The 23,750-nt window shown below is 50.9% G+C and overlaps 1 protein-coding gene across 2 annotated transcripts in view; it reads right to left on the bottom strand.

Moving 5' to 3' along the window:
* Positions 1 to 23,750, bottom strand: part of SPTB (spectrin, beta, erythrocytic) — a 77,562-nt gene that overhangs the window by 20,794 nt on the left and 33,018 nt on the right. For both annotated transcript variants that reach the window (XM_011949766.1, XM_011949767.1), the window contains exons 14-28: positions 23,258 to 23,395; positions 17,945 to 18,701; positions 17,305 to 17,507; positions 17,101 to 17,191; positions 15,805 to 15,951; positions 13,853 to 14,116; positions 11,078 to 11,284; positions 10,508 to 10,597; positions 6,464 to 6,742; positions 5,738 to 5,868; positions 4,566 to 4,770; positions 3,929 to 4,303; positions 1,905 to 2,149; positions 623 to 761; positions 96 to 180 (exon numbers count right to left, since the gene is read on the bottom strand). In XM_011949766.1, the coding sequence (XP_011805156.1) occupies positions 96 to 180; positions 623 to 761; positions 1,905 to 2,149; positions 3,929 to 4,303; positions 4,566 to 4,770; positions 5,738 to 5,868; positions 6,464 to 6,742; positions 10,508 to 10,597; positions 11,078 to 11,284; positions 13,853 to 14,116; positions 15,805 to 15,951; positions 17,101 to 17,191; positions 17,305 to 17,507; positions 17,945 to 18,701; positions 23,258 to 23,395 (3,356 nt within the window). The remainder of the gene's footprint in view (positions 1 to 95; positions 181 to 622; positions 762 to 1,904; positions 2,150 to 3,928; positions 4,304 to 4,565; positions 4,771 to 5,737; positions 5,869 to 6,463; positions 6,743 to 10,507; positions 10,598 to 11,077; positions 11,285 to 13,852; positions 14,117 to 15,804; positions 15,952 to 17,100; positions 17,192 to 17,304; positions 17,508 to 17,944; positions 18,702 to 23,257; positions 23,396 to 23,750) is intronic.

Genomic DNA, 23,750 nt, shown 5'->3' with positions numbered 1-23,750 from the left:
AGTAGTGAAAATCCACCCATGGTGGCACCTCCCTATTCCCCTACTCCAGCGGGGGTACTCCTGCCCCCGGGCCCTGCCTCCGGGGCTCTACTCACACATGCGGAGCCGCTCCCCGCGGGCCTCCCACTTCTCATTCATCTCTTTCCTCCTGGACATCACCTGCTGCAGTTTCTCACGGATCTACGGGGAGCAAAGGGAGAAAAGCTCAGGCTGGGCAAACCCTTCCCCATCTGAGGCAGTGTACAGATGGGTCCTGCAAAGAATGCCAGGTTTGGTCCTACAGTCCTGGCTTCAAGTCTTGGCCCAGCTACTTGCCAGCTGTGCGGCCTGGGGCACGTTACTTAACCTTTCTGAGGCCCATGCGCCTCTCCTATTAAAGGAGGTCACCAGCTCCAAAGTGTGTGCACCTGTGGGTGTTAGGCAGGTTATGAGCCTGCTCTCCTTTACTGACTGGCCAGCTCCTTAAGGCAGGGAGTGTACTTGCTGGGGCTGCAATCCCCGGGCCTGTGTGTAGCCCTGATCTCTATGAGTGAGAGCAAGACAAGCTCCTCAGAAAAACTGCAGCTCTCAGCTCCCTCCCAGGAGGCTGCCTGGCTCGCCTCCATCCCTGCAGTCCCCTCACCTCCTCTGAGGCCTGGTGCTGCCGCTGCAGCAGGGACTCGCCAAGCTCCAGGCAGGCACTGAAGTTCTTGCTCCGGGTTTCAATCTCTGCTTTGATGCCCTGGTGATACTTCATGAGCAATTCCACAGAGGAGACATCCCTGGGGGACAGGGAAGAAGGGAACTCTGGGTCACTCTGGCCTGCCTCTGTGTCCCAACCAGAGGGGCCCACCTCCCCGTGCCTGTGGGAGTGAGACCCTGCTCCCTCCTCTCTCTCTGGCCAGCCAGGGGGTCCTCCGCCAGCCCAGCCCCAGCAGGAACACAGATGCCCTAGTATCTCCCATTTCTCAGTGGCCAGAGCATGGGCAGTGGGTACAGAAATCCCCAAAGAAGCCTGGGAATATTACTGGGCAATAAAAAGGAATAGGGTACTGACTGATGCCACAACATGGATGCATCTTGAAAACATACGAAGGGAAAGAAGTCAGTCACAATAGACCACATATTGTATGATTCCATTTATATGAAATGCCCAGCATAGGCAAATCTAGAGAGATAGAAAGTCATGTAGTGGTTTCCAGGGACTGGGAAGAGAGGGGAATGGGGAGTGACTGCTAATAGGGACGGAGTAATGAAAATCTTCTAACCTTAGGTTGTGGGGATAGTTGTGTAACAGCGAATATATTAAAAACCATTGAATGATACACCCTAAATGGATGAAGTGTGGTATGGGAGTTATATCTCTATAAGAATGTTAAAAGTAAGACCACCAGGACAGACACCGTAGGGGCAGAAGGATGGAGATGGATCAGCAATAACTGATGAAGTTGCACAGACTGGGCAGAGTGGTCTGATCTCTGCAGGGGCTCTCACTGCCCACATGCCTGACTCCTCCTCTCATGGACAATGAGCTTCTTCCTGAGTTTCGGGGGAAGGGCCCCTCACATCCCAGGGCTAGGAGAAGAATGCGCAGTCTTAGACCTGCCCGGCTTTGGACATGTGAGTTGCTTATTTTCACTGACAGCCATGGTCACTGTGCCCATTGGAGAACCTGAATGACAGATGTCTCTCTCTCTACACCCAGGACTCTCCTGACTCTGAAACGACTGGTCCTCCCAGTGGAAGCTGAGCCAGGCCATTTCTGCCTGGATCCAGCCTCAGGCCTCAAGTGTTCCCCAGGGATTTTCACGGACCAATAGTCCAGGACTGTCCCTCCAGGGACGAGCCCCAGTGCAGCACCCTGGTTGGCCGGGATCCTCTGACCTGGAGAGGAGCTGCCTCTGCCTCAAGGACGCTCCCCTCACCTGGGCCTCTCCTGGGTCTCGATCTGCCGGATGATGCTCTCCATCCAGGAGAGGAGGTCACGGGCCATGCTGAAGAAGCGGAATTTATCCGCCGTGTCCACTAGCTGGGTCCGGCGCCCGGCACAGGCGTCGAGCAGCGCCTGCCACGTGGCAGACACCTCCTGCTCCTTGTTCTGGATGGCCTCTGCCTTCTCTCCAGCATATGCTGTCTGCAGACGGGTGGCCACGTCCTGGAACTGCTGCACCTGTGGTCAGGCAAAACCAGACATTGTTCCCTGGACATTGCTCCCTAGGTGCTGCGGTCCTAGGACTGGAAGGGCAGCTACGTTCTCCTGGCCTGCCAACTCAGGGCACTGCTGGAAGGTAGGATCTTCAGCCTCCACCCAGGGGGCGCTACAGGAGAAGGCTCCTTGCTTTGACACTTCTGCCTACCCAAGATACCTCTTGAACTTTGTGAAGGTTTGGGAGTGAAAGGAACTCCATGCCCTTTGATCTCCTCAACAGTACATTAACGAGAGGAACTACGTACCAGGCACTGTTCTAAACACTTTTTTTTTTTTTTTTTTTTTGAGATGGAGTCTCGCCCTGTCGCCCAGGCTGGAGTACAGTGGCGCGATCTCGGCTCACTGCAAGCTCCACCTCCCGGGTTTACGCCATTCTCCTGCCTCAGCCTCCCAAGTAACTGAGACTACAGGCGCCCACCACATCGCCCGGCTAGTTTTTTTTTGTATTTTTTTTTAAGTAGAGACGGAGTTTCACCGTGTTAGCCAGGATGGTCTCGATCTCCTGACCTCGTGATCCGCCCGTCTCGGCCTCCCAAAGTGCTGGGATTACAGGCTTGAGCCACCGCGCCCGGCCTGTTCTAAACACTTTCTATTGATGAACTCTCTTCATCTTTCCAACAAACCCATGAAGGAGGTACTATTGCTATTGCTATTTTTGAGATGGGGAAAACGAGGCACAGGGAAGCTAAGTAACTGGTCCAGGGTCCCTCACACTAGTAAAGGGCTACAGTTGGGATTTGCACCGTGCTCCTGAGTCCCCATTCTTAACCACTCTGTGTGCTGCCTCTCCAAGGAAGGGGTTCCACCAGATCCCCTGATTGAGGTTGGCCCCGGAGACAGTGAAACCTTACTCCTAAGACCTCAGTGAGGCTACACCTCTCTCAGGGGCCCTGGCATCCCCAAATGCAACAGCCACACACCAGGCCCTCCACTCCAGCTGGAGGACACATCCCTAAGAGGTCCGCTTTTGGATGAACCAGGGGCCCAGCCTACCCTGGTGTTCTGTCCCCAACCCCCGCTGGGCTGACCTGGGATTGCACAGCCAGCCTACCTCTCCCTGCTGCACTGGAAGTTGGGGGAGCCCTCAGCAACAGGAGCCACCTTGCATTTGCCCTTTCTATCACACCAAGCTCTGGGGGACCCTAGGGATCTGCAGAGGGCAGAAATGACAGGGGCTTTGCCGGGGAAGCCAGGGGTCTGAACAGTAGAACTTGGGGGCTCTGCAGCTCCCATGTGGAAAGGCTGAAGTGCCTGGTGGCTAAGTGTGTGGGGTCTATAGCTAGACTGCCAGGGTCTGAGCCCTGGCTCTACTGTGTACCCACATGTTCCTGGGAAACTTATGGGCCCTCTACCCCTCCCTTTTCTCATCTACAAAGTGCAGGGAATATTAGCAGCTGCCTCAGGGGACGGCCCTGAGGGTCCAATGGCTACATACATTGCTCAGAAAAGCACCTGGTGCTAGAAAAGTGCTGTGCATGTGTTCATTAACAATACTGTACAACTGGAGAAACTGCACTGTATAGTATTATATGCATCGGCCTTTTGTGAGGATTCTGTTTAAAGAACGACTTCTGAAGCTAAGGAACATCTGAAAGTTACTGCTCGCTTCCCTGAGCTCCTGGCTGTCTAAGGAGACGAAACCTCCTGGCCCCCATCCTAGAGGTTTCCCCGCTGACAGCCAGGTGGGGACTGACACCTGGGTCTCCTGGAAGTTGGTAGCCGGTGGGTGGCTGAAGGTACCTGGACACCCAGCAGGTGGAGCTCCCGCTCGAAGGCTGTGTGCACCCGGTGGAAGGACTCGGCCGTGCTGGCGTCCAGCCCCACGTCTTCCGGCAGCTCGCGGTGCTTCTCGTCGATGAGGCCCAGGATCTCGGCACCCGTGTAGAAGTAGCGGTGCAGGTCGTAGGAGGCGGCCAGCAGCTGCATACGCGTGTCGATGAGCTCCAGCAGGTCTGCCCACATCTCGTTCAGCCCGTCCTTCCACTCGGCGATGGTGGCCGCCTCGCTGTGGCCCGCGTCGATGAGTCGCTCGATGAAGGCATTCACGTTGTCCACCCGCTCCTGCCCAATCGCCCCGGTCTCGCGGGCAAAGTCCCGGAACTTGTCCCGCAGAAGCTGGGTGTGGGGCAGACAGAAATGTGGTTTTGGGGTGCAGAGGGGTTATAGGTGTCATCAGCTTAGCGGAAGACATTCCCAGGCAGTGACTGCAGCACCGGGAGCCACACTCTCACACCTTCCCCAGGGCAGGCCCCATCTGCAGGTCCCACCTCACACTGGGGAAGTCGCATGCTGCGCAGCACTCTGTGTCTGAGGTGAGGGCTGGCTGCGTCTACTGCATTAGAGAAACACAAAGACAGCAGGAGCTGTGGCTACTCACAGTCACGTGGTCAAAGTCTTGCCCCATTTCTGGGGAAGAGGCCACCAGCTCCTTTTCTGAAATCCACTGCTCCAGGTCGTCAGTCTCCCGCTTGAGCTGGAACAGGTGGTACATGTTCTCCAGCTTGCGCTTGCGCTCTTCCGCCACGTCCTTCAGCCCTGCATAGTGCTTGTCCACTTGCCCCTGAAGCCTGATGATCTGCTCCCTGGAATTCAAAACCAAGAAGGCCCTCAGAGACAGCAGCCACGAACCCAGAGCAGTGGCTCAGGGGAGCCAACATATGCCGACCATAGCCCCCTGGCAGGGATAGGTAGGGAGTGAAGCTCTGGAGAAATGACAGGGGCTTTGCCGGGGAAGAGCTGGGGAGAGAAGGGGCCACACCCTAGCCTCAGTGGATGACACACTGTGTCTTGGAGTTCTGTCCTGGAGGGGTGCTTCCTGCGGTGCCCCTCACTCTGGCAAGCTTACAGGGACAAGTGCAAATGGGGAATGCCTCCATTGTTCTTCCAGAGAGGCTGGGGGAGCAGCGCTGCCTGAGCAGGGCTCCTGCAGCAACAACTCTGCTCAGCCCTCCAGGGAGGGACAGGACATACTAGGGGCCCAGACAGTGTGGGTCCCGGGGAAAATCTGGGTTGGCTGCTGAGGACCCACAGTGGTGGCACCCTAATGGCAGCTGAGGACAGGGCTGTGGCTGGGGGCAGTGTGTGGTCTGTGGCCCAGTGGGCTCCCATGTATGCAGGATCCACAAAACCTCGCAGCCCAGGTGGGCACAGGTTTCCATCTGCACGCCTACGTCGTGGTTCTGTCTGGACCGTGAAGTCCTGGAGACCTTCTGGACCATAAAAAGAAAAGCTAAAGTAGTCTTCAGTGTCCCTTAGCATATTGTAACCCTTTGGAAAATTGGTGCTATCAGGTCACCAAGAGGGTAGTTTTGCTAACCCCTTCTCTTTTCATTTTGCAAACCAGGGCCTTGTTGACCCAGCTGGAAGTGACTCACACAAAACCAAGGCATAAAATGAAATTGGATCCGTCACCAGTCCTGCGGCAATTTTCTCCAGCCCCATTAGGGAAAACTGTTTCCATTTTCCTCTTAAATCTGAAGGGACATTGGCTGGTGGGCCCCTGGCTTGATCCCCATCTCCTGACCGAGTCACCCCAGGGGGCACACCCACCCCTCAGGGTGGCCTGCAGACAGCAGGCCCTGGGCCCGGCTGGCCAGCTGCTTGATGTTCCGGCCGTAGTCCTCCACCGCACGCTGCTGCCTCAAATGCCGCTTCAGCATCACGATGGCGCCCTCTTCATCCTAGAACGCAGTAGACAGTCAGTGCCAGAGCTCAGCCTGGCCACGATGCCTCCCTTGGCAAGTTGTGCCCCTGCTCCTGGAGGTGCCTTAGGGAGGAGGGGAGCAGGCTTGTGGGTCACCCGCAGGAGAGCCGCACATGTTCCCTCCCTGCCTTTCTGATTTCCCAGCAATGCCCGTGCCCTACCTCCCTCTCCAGACTCCCCCGATTTGTATCTGACATATACCCTTCGTTTCATGCCCTAACCCTTGTCCCCATGAAAACATCATATATCATTCCAGCTTTGAGAGGCCCCCACCTGTCACCTCTCACCCCATCTCTTTCATAGCAGTTCACCAGTACAGAATCCATGGCAAAGAAAAGTAGAGAACCCTTGGGTTAGAGCAAACCTAAGTGGGCAAACAGGAGGCACCTGGCTGCAGCGTGTGCCCTGCAGGGGTGTGTCCAAGCAGGCACCAAGGGAGGGCAGGGAGTCTGTGGGTTCCCCCTGGCCTCACTCCTCACACAGTTGGACTCACAAGGCTCCCCACCGACAGCCAACCTCAACTCTTCCTCTGTGCCTCGGCACCCCGGCTGGTATCCCCTGCCCAAACAGACCTTGGGGATCTCATCAGAGATGACGTAGAGCTCCTGCTCGCCAATCCAGGCCTCAGCCTCGTCCGCATCCAGGTAGTACTGCTGTGCCTCGTTGGCGTCCCTCAGTCGCTGCAGCCTCCCGGCCGCTGCCTCCTGCAGCCTATCCCAGGAGCTCTTCAGGTGTCTCAGGCGCTCCTCGAGGTCCTGGCAGTCGATCTCCGCTGCCTCCACCAGCTGCTGCCCTCTCTGAAGCACATCCTCAACCCGCGGCGTATGGCCCAGAATCTCATTCTGCAGTGTCTGTGGCCAGAAGGAAGAGCTCAGGGCAGGGCCTTCCCACCATGGCTGGGAGGCTGCTTCTGCAGTGGTAGCATAGCTCTGACACCCTTGGTCCCTCTCACCCCCTGTTGCTAGAGCAGAGCAGGTGATGGCAATAAGAACTACCAAGGACCTCTTGCAGGCTGCTAAGCACCTCACGTGCACCATTCTTGCACCCTCAGGTGGCCTGCTGAGATAAGCATGTGGAAACTGGCATGCAGTAGTGAAGTCACTCAGTGGCAGAGCCGGATTTGAACACAGCTCCACCTGACCCGGAAGCCTGTGCTCTTGACTGTCCCCTATCTTCCTATGCTTCAGCAGAGCTTGATTCCTTAGGTGTATGTGTTGGAAGGAAAAGAAAAATGGCCTTTTTGATACCTTGTTCTAACAGCTTTTGCAGGATTTATGCAGGATCATTTATGCAGGATCCGCACAACCTGGCAGCTCAGGTGGGCACAGTTTTCGCCTTCCATCTAAAAGAACAGGTGACAGCAGCCCCTTGTTTACAGTCTCAGCTTTTGTTTCGTTTTTCCCTACTTCTATTTCTCAAATCTTTTGTGAGCTTTGCATTAGTCCCCGTTTGAGCCTTCAGTCACGAACATGGCCTCTTCCTCCCACCCTGGTGGCTGGGTCACCTTTTTCTTCAGGACGCCCTGACATGGGCTACTTGCTTTCTGGGTCCTAGAGGCCGGGCTAGCTGCTGCTGATATGTGGGCTCCTGAGCTCCATATACCTCGCTACCTGTTTCTTCCCTCTCTATAATTTTCCTGTGACCTTTAAAACTGGAAGGCAGGGGCAAGAGCAGCCCATGTGAGCAGTACAGTGATAGCCAGCATTTGAAATATATACAAAATAACCACATCTACAAGTCACATAACTTGCTGAAATGCATTTGTATACTTTATGCTCAGAATCTCAATTTTTACAATTTCCTGTAGTCTCTGCAATTGCATTCAAACAACCCACATTTTCAGCTCCATTTGCTTGTTACTCTGAGATCTTAAGACCTTTGCGTGGTGGTCTAAAAATTAATTTCTTTCTTTTTTATTTTAAGATAGGGTCTCACTCCAGTCACCCAGGCTGGAGAGCAGTGGCACAATCACAGCTCACTGGGCCTCAACTTCCCAGGCTCAGATGATTCTCCCACCTCAGCCTCCCAAGTAGCTTGGATTACAGGTATGTACCACCACATCTGGCTAATTTTTTGTATTTTTTGTAGAGATGGGATTTTGCCATGTTGCCCAGGCTGGTCTCAAACTCCTGGGCTCAGGTGATCCACCCACCTCGGCCTCCCAAAGTGCTGGGATTACAGATGAGCCACTGCGCCCAGCCTAAAAAGGTATTTCTTTCTATTTAAGCAATTACTTTCTAGTATCTGTGCAAGGTACTTACGTTTAAAGTCTTCCCTATCTTCATTCATTCAACTACTATGTATTAAGTTCTTTTCTATGTACCAGACCCTGGCCTAGGTAATAGGGACAATATAGAAACAAGAAAAATGAAAATCCCTGCACTCTAAAGCTTACAACCTGGTAGAGGAAATAGAAGGTAAACATGCAAATAAATGAATAAACAAAGGCTGGGCCTTCCTCCCTGGGGGCTATGAGGAAAAGACAACAGTGGGATGAAGAATGTCTGCTGCGATGTGGCAGGAGCCACTTTAGCTAAGGGAGTCAGGAGGGCCCCTCTGAGGAGACGACACTTGACCATGACATGAATGATGGGAGGGAGGCAGTTGCACAGAGAGCTGGAGGTAAGTGTTCCTGGCAAGAGGACTGAACAAGTGCAAAGGTTCTGGGGTGGTCTTGAGCAGGGACTGTCTGAGGCCACAGAGAGGGCAAGAAGAGCGGGAATACTGTGAAGGAGGGCAAAGTGAGAAGAGCTGAGATTCAGAGGAAGGCAGGGGCCATATCAGGCATGACTGGTTCTTAATCCTGATTGCCCACTGAATAACCCAGGGAAATAGATGCAGCTAGGAGCCTACCCCCGAGATCCTAATTGATCTGAGGTGGGACCTGGGCATTCACCTGTCTAAAAGTTGCCTAGGTGATTTGAGTGTACAGCCCGGAGTGAGAACTCTTCATGTAGTACCTTGTGGAATGTGTTCTAATTGCAATGAATAGTCCCGAGAGCAGTGGTCCCCAAAGTGGAGTCCTGAACCAGCAGCATCAGCATCACCCAGGATCTTGTTGGAAATGCAAATTATCAGGCTCTACCCACAGAGCTTGATGCAGTGAATCTGGGGGTGGCACCCGGTTAACTTGTGTAAACTCACCCAGAGGGCTTGTTAAAGGAGTTGCATATTGGAGTTTGAGAACCATTGCAATAGAGGGTTTTAAGTGGGAAAATGATAAAACTGGATTTATGGTTTAGCCAGGTGAGCCTAAAATAGTCTTCACTAGGGCAGTCATGCTTTCCCAAGAGGCTGCCTTTCCCTTCTTGGTTAGGGGAACCCCATCCATATTTGTCTTGTCCTTTTCCTGAAATAGCAACTGCCAGCCAGGGGAGTTAAAAACCTTTGAACAATAACACTTATAGAGGCTGCACAGAATCAAAAATCCTGTGTCGGAAAGACTAGAGTTGGCTCATTTTACAATTAAGGAAACTGAGGTCCCAAGGATACCGTGTCCTACCAGCCTTCCATCTTTAGCTGAAGGTTGTGGCATTAACTGAGGATGGATTTCTATCATCTTCTAGCCCAGGTCCCTGCATGTGGCTGCTGGAGTCTCTGTGACCAGATTGTATCAACCAGAAGCAAAGGGCCTAAGGCAGCTTTGAAGAAACCTCTCTGAATATAATCCAGGCCTCTGCACTGCTGCTGGGCTCAAACGGTCCTGTGAGCAGATGTCAGTTGCTGCCAACGTGGGGAAAGGGAATGCTGTCTGCTATGACCTTCCTTCCTCAAGGAGTTGCAGTACTAACAGGGCACTCTGGGACATGTCGCTTTTCTCTGGGATCTAAGTTCCTGGGCTCTCCTTGCTGACCCAGAGAGCATGCAGAGGGAGGGTCTCTCTGTCCAAGAAGGGTCTGTGGCCATCTCTCTGGCCGCTGCGACCCCACACAACCAGCTTCCTTGCATGATTCAGGCTCCCGCTGCAGCCCTGATCTAAGAGGGAGTGCTTGGCATCTGCTCACGTCCAGGATTTTGACCAGGGCCACAGGAGTTCCCAGTCAGGGCTAAGTGAGTGCCAAAAAGCAGAGGGATGTTTGCTCCAAGGGCTCAGAGTCCAAAGTTAGTGGCTTCCTAATGGAATTTGAGCCCCACAAGTATCCTCACATGTCCAGAGAAATGGGGCCTACTTACCCCAAGGACACCGCACATGCCAAGCTCAGCCCTGGAAGAGGGGCAAGGCAATGTTGTGGGAGAGAGACCAGGAGTTACTGCCTTCCTCGCAGGCAGACCACTGGATACACTGAATACACAGCTACTGAAGCACATCAACCTCCAGGCCAGGACCCCCAAGATCCTGCATTCACCTGTGCCTGATGGAGGCTGAATGGCCCTGAATCCCCAAGCACCAGGATTCCTCCCTCCTCTGTGATCCTCCCAGAATTTGCTCTATAATTACAAAAACCTGCTCTTTCTGCTCTAAGACTACCAATACGGTTTGGAGACCCCAAAGCTGCCAACAGGAACACTAACCTGCCATTGCTAGCCTTCTGCAGGCCAGGGCTGGGCCTACCCCTGTGGGGCCAGGTGGGGGTGAGGAGGGGCGGGTACGACTGGTGAGGTGAGGCAGGACCCACCTGGTTCTTCTTCATGAACAGTTGCACAGTTTGCAGATTAGTGCCATAGTCGGCTGACTGGGCCAGAGGCAGCCTCTCTTCCACCCAGAGCTGCAGAGACCAGAAGGCAGGGGAGAGCTGATGACAATCATGGCCACCCTTTCCCGAGTGCTCACCACAGGCGGGGCAGAGCTTTGCTGGCAGTGTCTCCCCAGTTCCTCCCAACACCCCATCAGGGTTTTGTCCCCCTTTTATAGATGGAAATATTCAAGGATTTTGAACTGAGGTTCCAAATGACTTACTCCTAGTCAGACAGTGGGACAGTAACGTAGCTGGATCTGGAACCCAAGTCTGTCTGACCCCAAAGTCCATGTTCTTCACTGAGCAATACTAGCAAGTGAACAGTGAGTTCCCAACAAAAGCACTGACTTGAGCTTTCTATTTAATGTAATCCTCACAACACCCCTATGAGATGAGGGGTGAGGTGACCAGTCATCTGCTGCCAAGAATTGCTCTGGGTGGCAGCCAGCTACTCTGATGGCAGCTGGTGGCTCCGCCTCAGGGGGTGGGGAGAAGCTGCGGCCCACGCACCGTCTCATCCTCTACGTCCCGGTTGATCTGCAGCTTGGCTCTGGATGATTCCAGCTGCTTCTTCCTCCTCCCCATGGGTTCCAGGAGGTCCAGGAACCGCTTCTCGATGCTCAAGTCTACGTCTCCTGCCTCCTCTCCTGTTGAAGGCACCTGGGCAAACAGCTCCCCCAGCTCCTCTTTCCGCACATTCACTTGGTCCTCCACTCGCTGAGACACAAGGGGACGGTGTCAGCACCAGCCTTGGCGCCTGGACAGCCCCTCCATCTTCTTCATTCATCTGCATCCCACCCCTCCTTTAAGGCCCAATTTGAGCTCAACTTCCTCCAAGGAGTCTTCTTGGATGCTCCCACTCATGTTTGCCTCCTCTGAGTGCCTGTTCTGTTTCTCATGCATCCTTTTGGGTCTCTGTCCTACCCACTGCAAAAGGGGTTGGAGATGGATTAGAAACCAGGCGACATTTTTGCATGATAAAAGCAAGTCCAGTTAAGAGAAAGAGTAGGAGTGCTTACTTTAAGGTTTCAGATTGTGCTCAAAGAAATCAGAGAAGACACAAACAAATGGAAAAACATCTCATGCTCATGGATAGGAATAATTAATAAAGTTAAAATGGCTATACTGCTCAAAGCAATTTACAGATTCAATGCTGTTCCTATCAAAGCACTAATGACATTCTTCAACGAACTAGAAAAATTATCATTATTATTATTATTTTTGAGATGGAGTTTTGCTCTTGTTGCCCAGGCTGGAGTGCAATGGTGCGATCTCGGCTCACTGCAATCTCTGCTTGCTGCGTTCAAGTGATTCTCCTGCCTCAGCCTCCCGAGTAGCTGGGATCATAGGGGTGCACCACCACACCCAGCTAGTTTTGTATTTTTAGTAGAGACAGGCTGTCTCCATGTTGGTCAGGCTGGTCTCAAACTCCTGACCTCAGGTGATCCACCTGCCTTGGCCTCCCAAAGTGCTGGGATTACAGGCATGAGCCACCATGCCCAGCCTAGAAAAATTATTTAAAAATTTATATGAAACCAAAAAAGAGCCTGAATGCCCAAGGCAATCCTAAGCAAAAAGGATAAAGCTGGAGGAATCACATTACCAGAATTCAAATTATACTACAAGGCTACAGTGACAAAAACAGCATGGTATTGGTACAAAAACAGGCATATTGACCAATGGAGCAGAATAGAGAGTCCAGAAATAAGGCCACACACCTACCACCATCTGATCTTTGACAAAGCTGACAAAAACAAACAATGAGGAAAAGACTCCCTATTTAATAAATGGTGCTGGGAGAACTGGCTAGCCATATGCAGAAAATTGAAGCTGGACCCCTCCCTTACACAATATACAAAAATAAACTCAGATGGATTAAAGACTTAAATGTAAAACTCAAAACTATAAAAAGCTTGGAAGACAACCTAGGCAATATCATCCTGGACATAGGAATGGGCAAAGATTTCATGATAAAGACACTAAAAGCAATCGCAACAAAAGCAAAAATTGACAAATGAGATCGAATTAAACTTAAGAGCTTCTGAACAGCAAAAGAAACTATCAACAGAGTAAACAGCCTACAAAATGAGAGAAAATATTTGCAAACTATGGACCTGATAAGGGTCTAACGTCCTGCATCTATAAGAAACTTAAATTTACAAGAGGAAAACAAACAATCCCATTAAAAAGTGGGCAAAGGACATGAACAGACACTTTTCAAAAGAAGACACACATGCAGGCAAAAACATATGAAAACAAGCTCAATATCATTGATCATTAGAGAAATGCAAATCATAACCACAGTGAGATACCATCTCACACCAGTCAGAATGGCTATTATTAAAAAACCAAAAAATAACAGATGCTGGTGAGGTTGCAGAGAAAAGGAAACCCTTATACACTGTTGGTGGGAGTGTGAATTAGTTCAACCACTGTGGAAAACAGTATGGCAATTCCTCAAGAGCTAAAAGCAGAACTACTATTTGACCCAGCAATCCCATTCCTGGGTATATACCCAGAGGAATGTAAAGCATTCTACCATAAATACACATGTACACTTATGTTCACTGTAGCACTATTCACAATAACAAAGACATAGACTCAACCTAAATGCCCATCAATGACAGACTGGATAAAGAAAATATGATATACACCATGGAATACTTTGCAGCCATAAAAGAAGAATGAGATCATATCTTTTGTGCGAACATGGATAGAGCTGGGGCCATTATCCTTAGCAAACTGATGCAGGAACAGAAAACCAAATACCACATGTTCTCACTTATAAGTGGGAGCTAAGTGAGAAGAACTTATGAACACAAGGAAACAACAGTAGGCGTTCCAGCTTCTGGGACACTGGGGCTATAAACTGGGGCTTCTCATCCATCAGCTGCTTTCTTTCCTAGGGGCAAGAAGGAGGAGAGCTCACATTCTGGGCTGACTGGGCGTTGGATCAGCCCTGCTCCTAATGGTTGCAAGAGGCTACCCAAGAGGAGATCAGCAAGGCAAAGAATCTTCATAGAATGTGGGTGAGGCGCAACCGAAACAGACACTAGGGTGTACTTGATGGGGGAGGGTAGGAGAAGGAAGGGGAGCAGAAAAGATAACTACTGGATGTTGAGCTCAAAACCTGGGTGATGGAATAATATGTGCAATAAACCCCCATGACATGTGTAACAAACCTTCACATGTACCCCCAAACCTAAAATTAAAAATAAAGGTGTCAGATTGGCTTCCACGACCCCTTCTATCCTAACACTCTAAGTCTACAACCCACTCACGTGCCTTCAGCTTAGCCAACATCCGATTGACACTGGTCAGGTCCTTGCCCGGGTCGTCTGACCGCAGCTGGTCCTCCATGGCACTGATCCACTTGTTGAGGTCAGCATGGGTCTGCAAGCGCAGGTCAGAGCTCCTGGCAGCTGAGAGGTGCTGGGTCTTCTCCTTTGTGGTGGCCTGCAGCTCATCCCAGAGCCGGTGCAGGGCTTCCAGCTTCTGGGACACCAGGGCTGTAAACTGGGGCTTCTCATCCATCAGCTGCTTTCCTTCCTAGGGGCAAGAAGGAGGAGAGCTCACATTCTGGGCTGACTGGGCCTTGGGTGAGCCCTGCTCCTAATGGTTGCAAGAGACTACCCAAGAGGAGATCAGCAAGGTGAAGAATCTTCATAGAATGTGGGTGAGGCGCAACTGAAATTGACTCTGAATCCCCAGCATTAGCAGGGGTGTCCAACTTTTTGGCTTCCCTGGGACACGTCGGAAGAAGAAGAATTGTCTTGGGACACACATAAAATACATTAACACAATAGCTGATGAGTGAAAAAAAGTCTGTGCATAATTTTCATGATATGCACCACCACAGATAAGGAAAAAGTCCTCATATTCAAAGGGTTAGACACTGCTGGTAGGGGAAGCCGGGCAGGGAGAGCAGCGCTGGGGGCAATGATTCAGGGAGACTGCAGCACGGGAGCTGCAGACAAGAGTCAGCTGCTGCAAGAAAAAGGATTCCAGACCCATCCAAGTACAGCCAATGCAGAAACTGCCCCGTGAGTTCCCGAGGTTGTGCACTAACCTTCACTGACTTCCTTTGGTTACTGAGATTGTCTTGTCTGGTTTTCATCTGCACAGATGTATCATTTTTGGGTGGGCACAGTGTGATATAAATTGGACTTAGGAATCTATATCAGTAATAATAGTTAATTTTTTTTGGAGACAGAGTCTCTCTCTGTTGCCCAGGCTGGAGTGTAGTGGCGTAATCTTGGCTCACTGCAACCTCCTCCCGCCAGTTTAAGCCCTTTTGTGTCTCAGCCTCCTGAGTAGCTGGGATTACAGGCATATGCAACCACGCCCAGCTAATTTTTGCATTTTTAGTAGAGATGGGATTTCGCCATGTTGGCTAGGCTGTTCTTGAGGTCCTGACCTCAAGTGATCTGCCCACTTCGGCCTCCCAAAGTGCTGGGATTACAGCCGTGAGCCACTGTGCCTGGCCTAAAAGTTACTATTTATTGAGTGTCTCATAATTGCCAAGTACTATGCTAAATGTTTCATTTGTCTTTAAGTATTTAGTGCTCACAACTCCACTGCGAAGGTCCTCTTATTACTCTCATTTCATAGAGGAAGAAACTGAGGCACAGGGAGGTTAAGAAATCAGTCTGATGCTAGGGCTGCTTTTTCATGGACAGCCATGGTAGAGAGGAGCAAAGGTAGTGATTTCCACATCTAATTCCAGCCACATTTGGACTTGTCCACTGGGCAAACTATCTACAGAGGGGTCCCTTAGTTCACCATCTACAAGAAGTGGAAACGACCACTCCCCAGTGCTTCTGCCCATCCAAATGATGAGGATTAATGGCTCCCCTGGACCATTCTGATCATCTTGCCTATTCCTCCAGCCCTGTGCAGGACAGTGCTGGAGCCCTGGTGAAGGCAATGGAAAGCAAACATTAACAACTGCTGTCCTGGCACTGGACACTGAAGCTCTAACTAGATGTCCTCAGTCTAGATGTCCTGGGCTGTTCCTAGATTCAGGTGACACAGAAGAGGCACTGATTCTGACCAGGTGTACTAAGATTGACTATATCAGGACCTCTGAAGGTTTAACTACTATTTAGAAAAGTTGTTTGCTGCCACATTCTATACTGTCAGCAAGCTTTAGGACAGTGTCCACACCTTGGGTGAAGCCCCATCCAGGCAAGCCTATCTGAGCAGAGTGCCCTCCGCCACCCACTCACTTCACTTACCGCATCAATGTTCTCTAGCCACCCTTCATGGGAAGCCAGCTCTGCCACAAACGCCTGGTGCTTCAGCCATTTATTGTGAAGGTTTCGTGCTTCATCGTAGGAGACATCCTGAGATGTCAGCAGCTTGTCGTTGATCCAAAGAGTGAGCTGTGTGCATAAACAGTGGGCTGACTGTCCCTGAGTATATTTCTTTGGCAGGGCACAACCTGCTGCCCATCCCTGGCTGCAGAAGGAGAAGCCCATGGGGAGGAAGTGCAAGCACAGAAGAGAACTCATCTGCAGTTCTGGATCCCTCTGGACCAGCACAGGCAACTTTACCCATGATAGGCCAGGGCTAAAATGTGGGCACAGGTGCATCTTCCCCACTGGAGTGTGTGTGGTGTGAGATCAGGGATACTTTACTCTTCTCTCCATATTTCGAGGACCTAAGACAGGGCCTAGCATATTCTAGGAACCCAAAGAGTATTTACTGGATGGATGGATAAATCCATCCTTTGGCAGTTTGGTGAGAGATCTTTGATAAACACAGGAAAAAAATGTTATTTGAGGAAGAAGCCAAGGACAGAGATTGATGAAAACAAAGTTATCTGGGCTGACAGAAAAGGAGTATGACAAGAAAGAGGTCAAGGAAAACCCCATTCCACGTAGAAAGTACTGTCAATGGAGGGACCTGGGAAGGCAGATTAAAGACCTTCCTTGTACAGCTGGCCCCAGGTTGAGCAAGGACCTTCCTACCCAGCAGTTTTCCAACTGGCAGGTTTGTTTAAAATGTTCTTTCTCTGTCTCACCCCTTAAAGTTCTGATTCATCTGGCCTGAGTGAGACCCAGGGGTCTGCTTTAACTAGGACCAGGACTGGCTCCATAATTTGCAGGGCCCAGTACAAAATGGAGTTGTTCAAAAGCATGAAGAATTTCAAGATGGCAAGAGTAGAGCATTAAACTGAGCCCAGGACCCTTCTAAGCTAAGCACAGGGTGTGACACAGGTCACACATCCTTGAAGCTGGCCCAGACTGGGTCTTAGGTGATTCTAAAATAGATTGTCCCTAGACTACTTTTAAGAAACTCTGGCCTAGACTTGACAAGTTAAGGATGACTTTTCAGATTTGAAAAAAAAAAAAAAAACAGTGCAACTGAAGATTCTAGAGGATGACCCAGTTAAGTACCTACAGGTCCCCACTCATGGAATCTCACAGCTCTTGGGCTAGAAAGGATCTCTATGGACTTCCCACCTTGAGGGCACTCTGCTTCTAGAAAGGAATCTCCAGGAAAGCGGCTGCTCCTTGCTGGAGCCTCACCTCCTGGCAGTTCTGGAGGAAGTTCTGTAGTTCCAGGTTGTCTCTCAGTAGGACAGAGGCCTCCTCGGCCTTCTCATTGTTCTTCCTGTGCCTGGAAAGGAAGCCAAAGGCATAGTGACAATAGTGCCGAGCTTGGGGTCCTCTCGTGGCACCACTACCCCTCTGTGGCTCTGGGGGCCTCGTGGCCCTGGGGCCCGGGAGTACCTGTCCTCAATCAGCTGCACCTTCTCCTTGATCTTGTCTGAGTACAGGTTTCCCTCAGCTACCAGCTTGTTTCCAGAGTCCACAGGACTCAAAACCTTATCCCGGTTGTTCTCCATAGACCCCAAGAAATCCTCAAACTTCCGGATCCCAGCCTCTGCAGCTTCCAGGGAGTCTGGGGGCTCCAAGTGAGCCAGAGTGTATTCCTGTTGGAGCAAGTTTCCAGACAAGGCATGAAGACACATGGAGGGGGTGATGAGCACACCTACCAAGTGGGAGCACCACGTGCAGCCACACAGGCCACGGTCTGAATGAGCCCCCTGAATGAGCAGGGAGGAGGTGCTACTCCCCAGGTCTTGCCCCCACTCCTACCCCAGGGGCACCAATAAACAGTGTGCCTAAAGCCACATGGAAGACTAACCACCCAGGGCAAAATGCGCTTCTCTAGCCTCTGATAGACCCAAGAACAAGGCATAGGGCTGGAAAAGGCGCCTAATGAGAAACAAAGATTTCCCCCATGAGTGAATACAGAGTACAAGACAAGAGTAATGTGGTCCCTGAGCCTTACAGCACATTTGTGGGCTCACCCCAAGAGCTACTGCCCTGAGAGACCCGCCTGTCCCAGCTCTGAATGCCTCTCTACCTGGTTGCTGAGGATGGCTTCGGCCTGCTTGGCATCTTTCTGGAACTCCTGGAAGCCAAGGCACTGAGCGAGGGTGTGGCTGCGGCTCTCCCACATCCTGCCCAGGGCATCCCAGCCGGTATCCAGGCCTTCCAGCCGCTGGCCCAGAAGCAGATACTCTGGGTCCGTCTGGCCTTGGATCACTTTTTCCCCAGACTCCTTAACACGCTGGTAGCTGTCTTGGTGCCCATCAATCTCATCCTTGATACCTGCATGCTGCTGCAGGAGCTGCTCAGCCTCTGGGAGGGATTCAGGCATGTCCTCGGAGGCCACAGCCTTCTGGGTGATGGAGAGCCAGGCCTGGAAGTCATCCAGATCCTGCAGGAAGGCCTGCAGCTGGCTGACTTCCCCCAGCAAGTCCTCCTGGCCCCGCAGGGCTTGCTGCAGGCCCTGCCACAGCTCCTCCAAGTGTTTTTGCCGCTGACCAATGTCCTCCTTCTGCTCAGGGTGCGAGTCCATCAGCTGCTGCGACTCATGCTCCAGGGCATCCACACGGGCCTGGATGGCGGCCACGTCACGCTCCAGCCCTGATAACTTCCGCTGGATGGCGATGACACCTGCCAGGTCCCGCCCCAGGTCTTTTGTGGACTCCACTACCTTTGTCTTGTCCGTGATCCACTTGCTGGTCTCCTCACAATCCACGCAGTAGTTGTACACTCGGAGGGCTGAGTCCACAGCCTCCCGCCGCTTTGACACCAGGGCCTGGAATGCCTGCCACCTGCCGGATGGGGACACAGCCCGGAGGAGAGAGACACCTTCTCCCTTAACTCTTCCCGTAGGAGACCTTGACCCCTTCCCACATTTCTCGCAAATCTCCCCGCACAGATTTTGTATGATAAAAAGAAAAACAAAATCTACCTAACAAAGCGTGGGTGAGCAAAATTCACTTATCCAATTTTAACTCAAGACATATATCACTGTCAATCAGATCTCTTGATCAGGAGGGGGCAATTAGTGATGTGATTCCAACCATAAATAAAGGAACATGAAAGCAAAGGCTATGCATGTAGTTGGATTTCAGGCAAATATACAATTTCCCCAGAGTTTATGAAATATCAAAATAATTAAAAGGCTCACGTTAACTTCAAGAATGCTTCAGGACATAGGGTCCCCAGCTGCCCTAGAGGAACCATGTAAATGCCCAAGGCCACATGCAGTCTCCTAGGGCCTGAAAAAGATCACCTTGGATCTAAGAGAAAAGACACCCTGGTGAAAAGAAGAGGAATAAGAGGAGAGGGACGAAGAGAATGAGGAGGAGTAAGCTGTGATGATAATTTAAAAGACTAACATAATCTTAACCTTCGAGCACAGTGTTGCTATGAAACACAGAAATGTGCTAAGGTCTGGTGGATGCCTGGGGGCCTGGGGTCAGTATGCAGTACACAATAAACCTCTTTCAGAGAGCTGCCCATCAGCCGGGCCAGACCACTAGGGACACTACCCTTGGGCCTAGGTTCACTCATTCTGCATCACTGTAATACGCAGGCTGAATGCTCATTCTCTAATTGAACCCATCTTTCTCGAACACCCACAGGGGTATAAGGCATTTTGTTGGCCTTTGGGAGAATACAGACATAATTAGGCCTTGCCCTGTGGGGTGTATGATTTAGAGAAATATTCAGACAAGCTCACAAATAACATAGCATAAAGTTTCATGTACACAGCACCTACCAGGCAGAGAGGAGGACTAAGGGAGCTGGAAGGAGCAACGGGGTGACTGTCGCTCACGTGACCTCCACACAACCCATCACTGGACACAAAGCCCCAGTCAGTGAACACACCCCCAGTGCCTCCACTGGAGTGACCAGTTAAAGGATGGGACCAAGTCTCTCATTCGTCTTTGTCCCCTGCCTCAGGGGATGGAAGCCGAGGGACTAGCAGATGGACTAGGCAGAGGGCACTGTTGTGCATTCCCAAGGTGTGACAACAGCAGCCAGTGTGATTTGAAAGGTCTGCAGAGAGATGTAAGAGACAGGCTGGGGGAGACCAGGGATACGAGGGAGGAAAGACAGCCTGCAGATTTCTCGGCTCCCATCCTAGACCATGAAGACCCCGTGCTCTGGGAATTCTGTGGCTGTCTGGCACACAGATGGTGCTCCGAGGCTGGGAAATCAAGGGGTTTTCTCCAAGTTTGTTTGAAACCCCTGGAATCGACAGGGAAGTGTTCCTGGGAGAGGGTCTGGCTGTGTCCCCAGGCAAGAGGCCCCATAGTGATTTTCCAGGCCTTTCCTGGAGTGGCTCCACTGTAGCCATTGGGTGGAGGCCACACAAAGATGCACTGGAGTTTGGGTCTAGTCTACACTTGCCCCTGTCACTGCACTGTCTTTGAGATGCAGGAAGTTGATAGAGCCACTCTAGTTAGCACCGGTCAGGTGACATCAAGAGTTCAGGTTTGGTCCTGGGCCAGGTTTTTTTTCAACTGGAATATGCAGATGGTGAAAGATGATCACACATTCATCAAGTGTTTGAATGACTCACACAGAAGCTTGGCAGAAAAATTTTGGTTTTTTCCCAGTTCACTCATGTACTAAGCATTTATCAAGCAACTCTCAGTTGCCTTGTGGCAGACACTGATCTAGGTACTAGGGATATGGAAAGAACTATGCAGGCTGGGTGCAGTGGCTCACACCTGTCAATCACAGCAATTTGGGAGGTTGAGGTTGGAGGATCACTTAAGCCCAGGAGTTCAGGACCAGCCTAGGCAATATAGTGAGACCTCATCTCTACAAAAAAACAAAAACTTAGCTGGGTATAGTAGTGTGCATCTGTAGCACTAGTTACTCAGGAGACTGAGGTGGGAGAATCACTTGAGTCTGGGAGGCTGAGGCTGCAGTGAGCCAAAATTGCACCACTGCACTCCAGTCTGGGCAATGGAGTGAGATTCTGTCTCTATAAAAAATTAATTAATTAATAAAGAACAATGCAAAGTCCTTGCTTTCATTCAAGTAGTTAGAGACATAAACAAGTCTATAATCCATCAAGTGGTGATAAGTGCCAAGAAAAAATAAAAGAAGGTAACAATCTAGAGGCTAAAGGGGTCAGCGAGAGGAAGGATGTGCTGCTTTCAATGGGGTGGTCAGTGGGGGTCACACCAATAAGCTGACATTTGAGCTGAGACCTGAATAAAAAGAGTAAGCCAAGGGCAAAGCTAGGAAAGTAATATTCCAAACAGGAGAAACCTCAAAAATGTGTTTGGTGTGCAAAGCCCTTGGGCAATATAAATAGACACAGGTCTTCATTTGCTTACATAGTCTAGTAGGAAAGTCCTTGGGGACAAAAACAATTAGAATATAAGATAGGATGTGAAGCTCAAAACCAGTACAAAGGAGGAAAAGATGGCTTTTCATCTGGAAAACTGGAAAGCAAGTGACTTGGACTGGCCCAGGCAGAGACAGGATTTGGAATAATGTAGAGGTAGGGAGAATGCACCCTGAGGAAAAAAACCGCAGAGGCACAAGACGACTCTGGGGGTGGAGGTGTAGAATGGGCATTGTTCTGAAAAATAATTGAAGAGCTATACACAGAAGAGGAACCAGGGTAAGTCTGATATCTCTCAAGGGCAGAGCCAGAATCAATATGCACACATTTCAAGGAGGCAGATTTCCACTCAATGGAAGAGCAAACTTTTTAACCAAAAAGAGTTGCCCAAAAATGAGACAGGCTGCAGGGTGAGGGAGTGAGTTCCCCATCGCTGGCTAGACTGGGTGACTTCTCAGGTCCCTTTCAACTCTCAAATTTAATTTAATTTCATGCCTCAGGTTTTTTTCTTACTTCAGGATGGCAGGTACCAGGATATTTATCACTTGAGGATGGGGCCTGTTTTAGGGGTCTGTAAAGATCAACATTCTCAGACTATAGTTCATTGTTGAGCTGATGAGTTCTTCCTCTCAGGAAGTTTCTCTGGTTTAGACCTGCTCTAGTTTCCTCAATTATGCAGCAACTGCAATAATCTCTACCACCTCCTGCCCACCAACACACACAAACTCATTACCTACAAGGCAAAAGAAGAGGGAAGAGGTATTCTCTTCCTTTGTAAAACATCAGATTGACAAAGGAATCTCCTGAACCACACTCTCCAGCTTGGGCTGCTAAGACAATCATCCCATTCTAGTGGCTCTAAAGAATTCTGGTCATCGCTGCCTCCCCTTAACCCCCCAGTGAAGTCTCCACTGTGCTGATCCCTTTCTTTACAATGGAGTCTTCTCCAGGCCCACCTCCCAGATTGCCTCAGGCAGAGCAAGGCTCTACTGTGGGGCACAAGTGTGGGGAAGGGGCCAGCGTAGTGGGGAGGTGGTGAACGCGTGGCATTGCATGTGCAGGGCCCAGGGTAAAGACAGGGAATGCAGGCGTTTGCTGTGTCCTCAAAGATCCTCTAGGAACTCGTGGGCAATTTCACCCCACACTGAAAGCACCCCTTCTCTAAAGGCTCCTCGGGGCTTGTTTTTTGTTCTGGCCACAAAGCTTGCTTAAGGCTCCCTGCTAATTCTTCTCTTCATTCAAGCCAGCCTCATTATCAATACTGCATTTGGCACAGGCTGGAGCATTATTTTACGGACAGTACTTAAGAGCTCTCAGAAAGCAATTTTCTCTGCCCAAGAATGTCCGGGGAAATACAGCATGAGAAGCATATGGCCTGATTCTGAGTTTGGGCACACTTGGGATGTGCCCTCCATCACACATACACACACCTGCGCTCCCCGGGCACAGCATTCGAGCCTCCCAGGACTCGTTTCTCTCCCTCCCTGGGTTGTTCACCACCTCGATCATTCCTCCTTGCTGCTACAACTCCAGTACTACTGGGAAGGAACCATGGCTGAGACAGACAGGAATGTTGGTGGGGGTGCAGTGGATCATGCTTATAATCCCAGCAATTTGGGAGGCCGAGGTGGGCAGATTGCTTGAGGCCAGGAATGAGAGCAGCCTGGCCAACATGGTGAAACCCCGTCTCTACTAAAAATACAAAAACTAGCCAGGCATGGTATTGCGCGTCTGTAATCCCAGCTACTTGGGAGGCTGAGGCACACGAATAGCTTGAACCCAGGAGGTGGAAGTTGCAGTGAGCTGAGATCACACCACTGCACTCCAGCCTGGGTAAAAGAGCGAGGCTCTGTCTCAAAAACAAACAAACAAACAAACAAAAACAAAAAAACAGGAATGTTGAGGGTGCAGAAGTGTTGGTGCATAGTAGGTGGCCTAATTTTGGGCCTCGCCCCCAGCAGTGTGTCAGATGTCGAGAGACAATGCCCCCCGCCCCATGCCCTACCCCCACCCCACCTGGTGTTTAGATGGTCCTGGTACTGCTTCACCTCCCCGCTGCGTGGGTGGCCACTCTCTACCAAGCTGTTGGCAGCGAGGTTCACGCCATCAATCTGAGTCATCAAAGTCTTCATCTCCTGGTCCAGGATGTCGAACCTGATAGGGGCAGAGGGAAATGAGGATGGGTGAGGCAGCAGCAGACACTTCCTTGCCAGTGGCACCCCCAGTCTCCAGAACATGTAGCTCTTGCTTTCTCCTTCCACTGCCTAAACCGTTTGTTCAGGTGAGGCAGGAGGAAGAAGACAGATATGCTGGCCCTTCTTTCTGGTTCATGGGTTTGATTTTGTGAGTTAGCATTGCCTGGAACAGGCCTTGAGAGAGTCAGTTACTTCCTACACAGGCTTCTGGCTCAACAGAGATATATGAAGGGGAGGCAGGGCTGAAGAGAGGTTACTGTGTATTTGTGTGGAGGATGTCAATTGTCACAAGGGCCACCTTCCAGGCCTCCACT

Source organism: Colobus angolensis, unplaced genomic scaffold, assembly GCF_000951035.1.
Source record: "Colobus angolensis palliatus isolate OR3802 unplaced genomic scaffold, Cang.pa_1.0 Scaffold3, whole genome shotgun sequence".
Classification (NCBI taxonomy): Eukaryota; Metazoa; Chordata; class Mammalia; order Primates; family Cercopithecidae; genus Colobus; species Colobus angolensis.
This window is presented reverse-complemented; position numbering and strand designations above follow the sequence as displayed.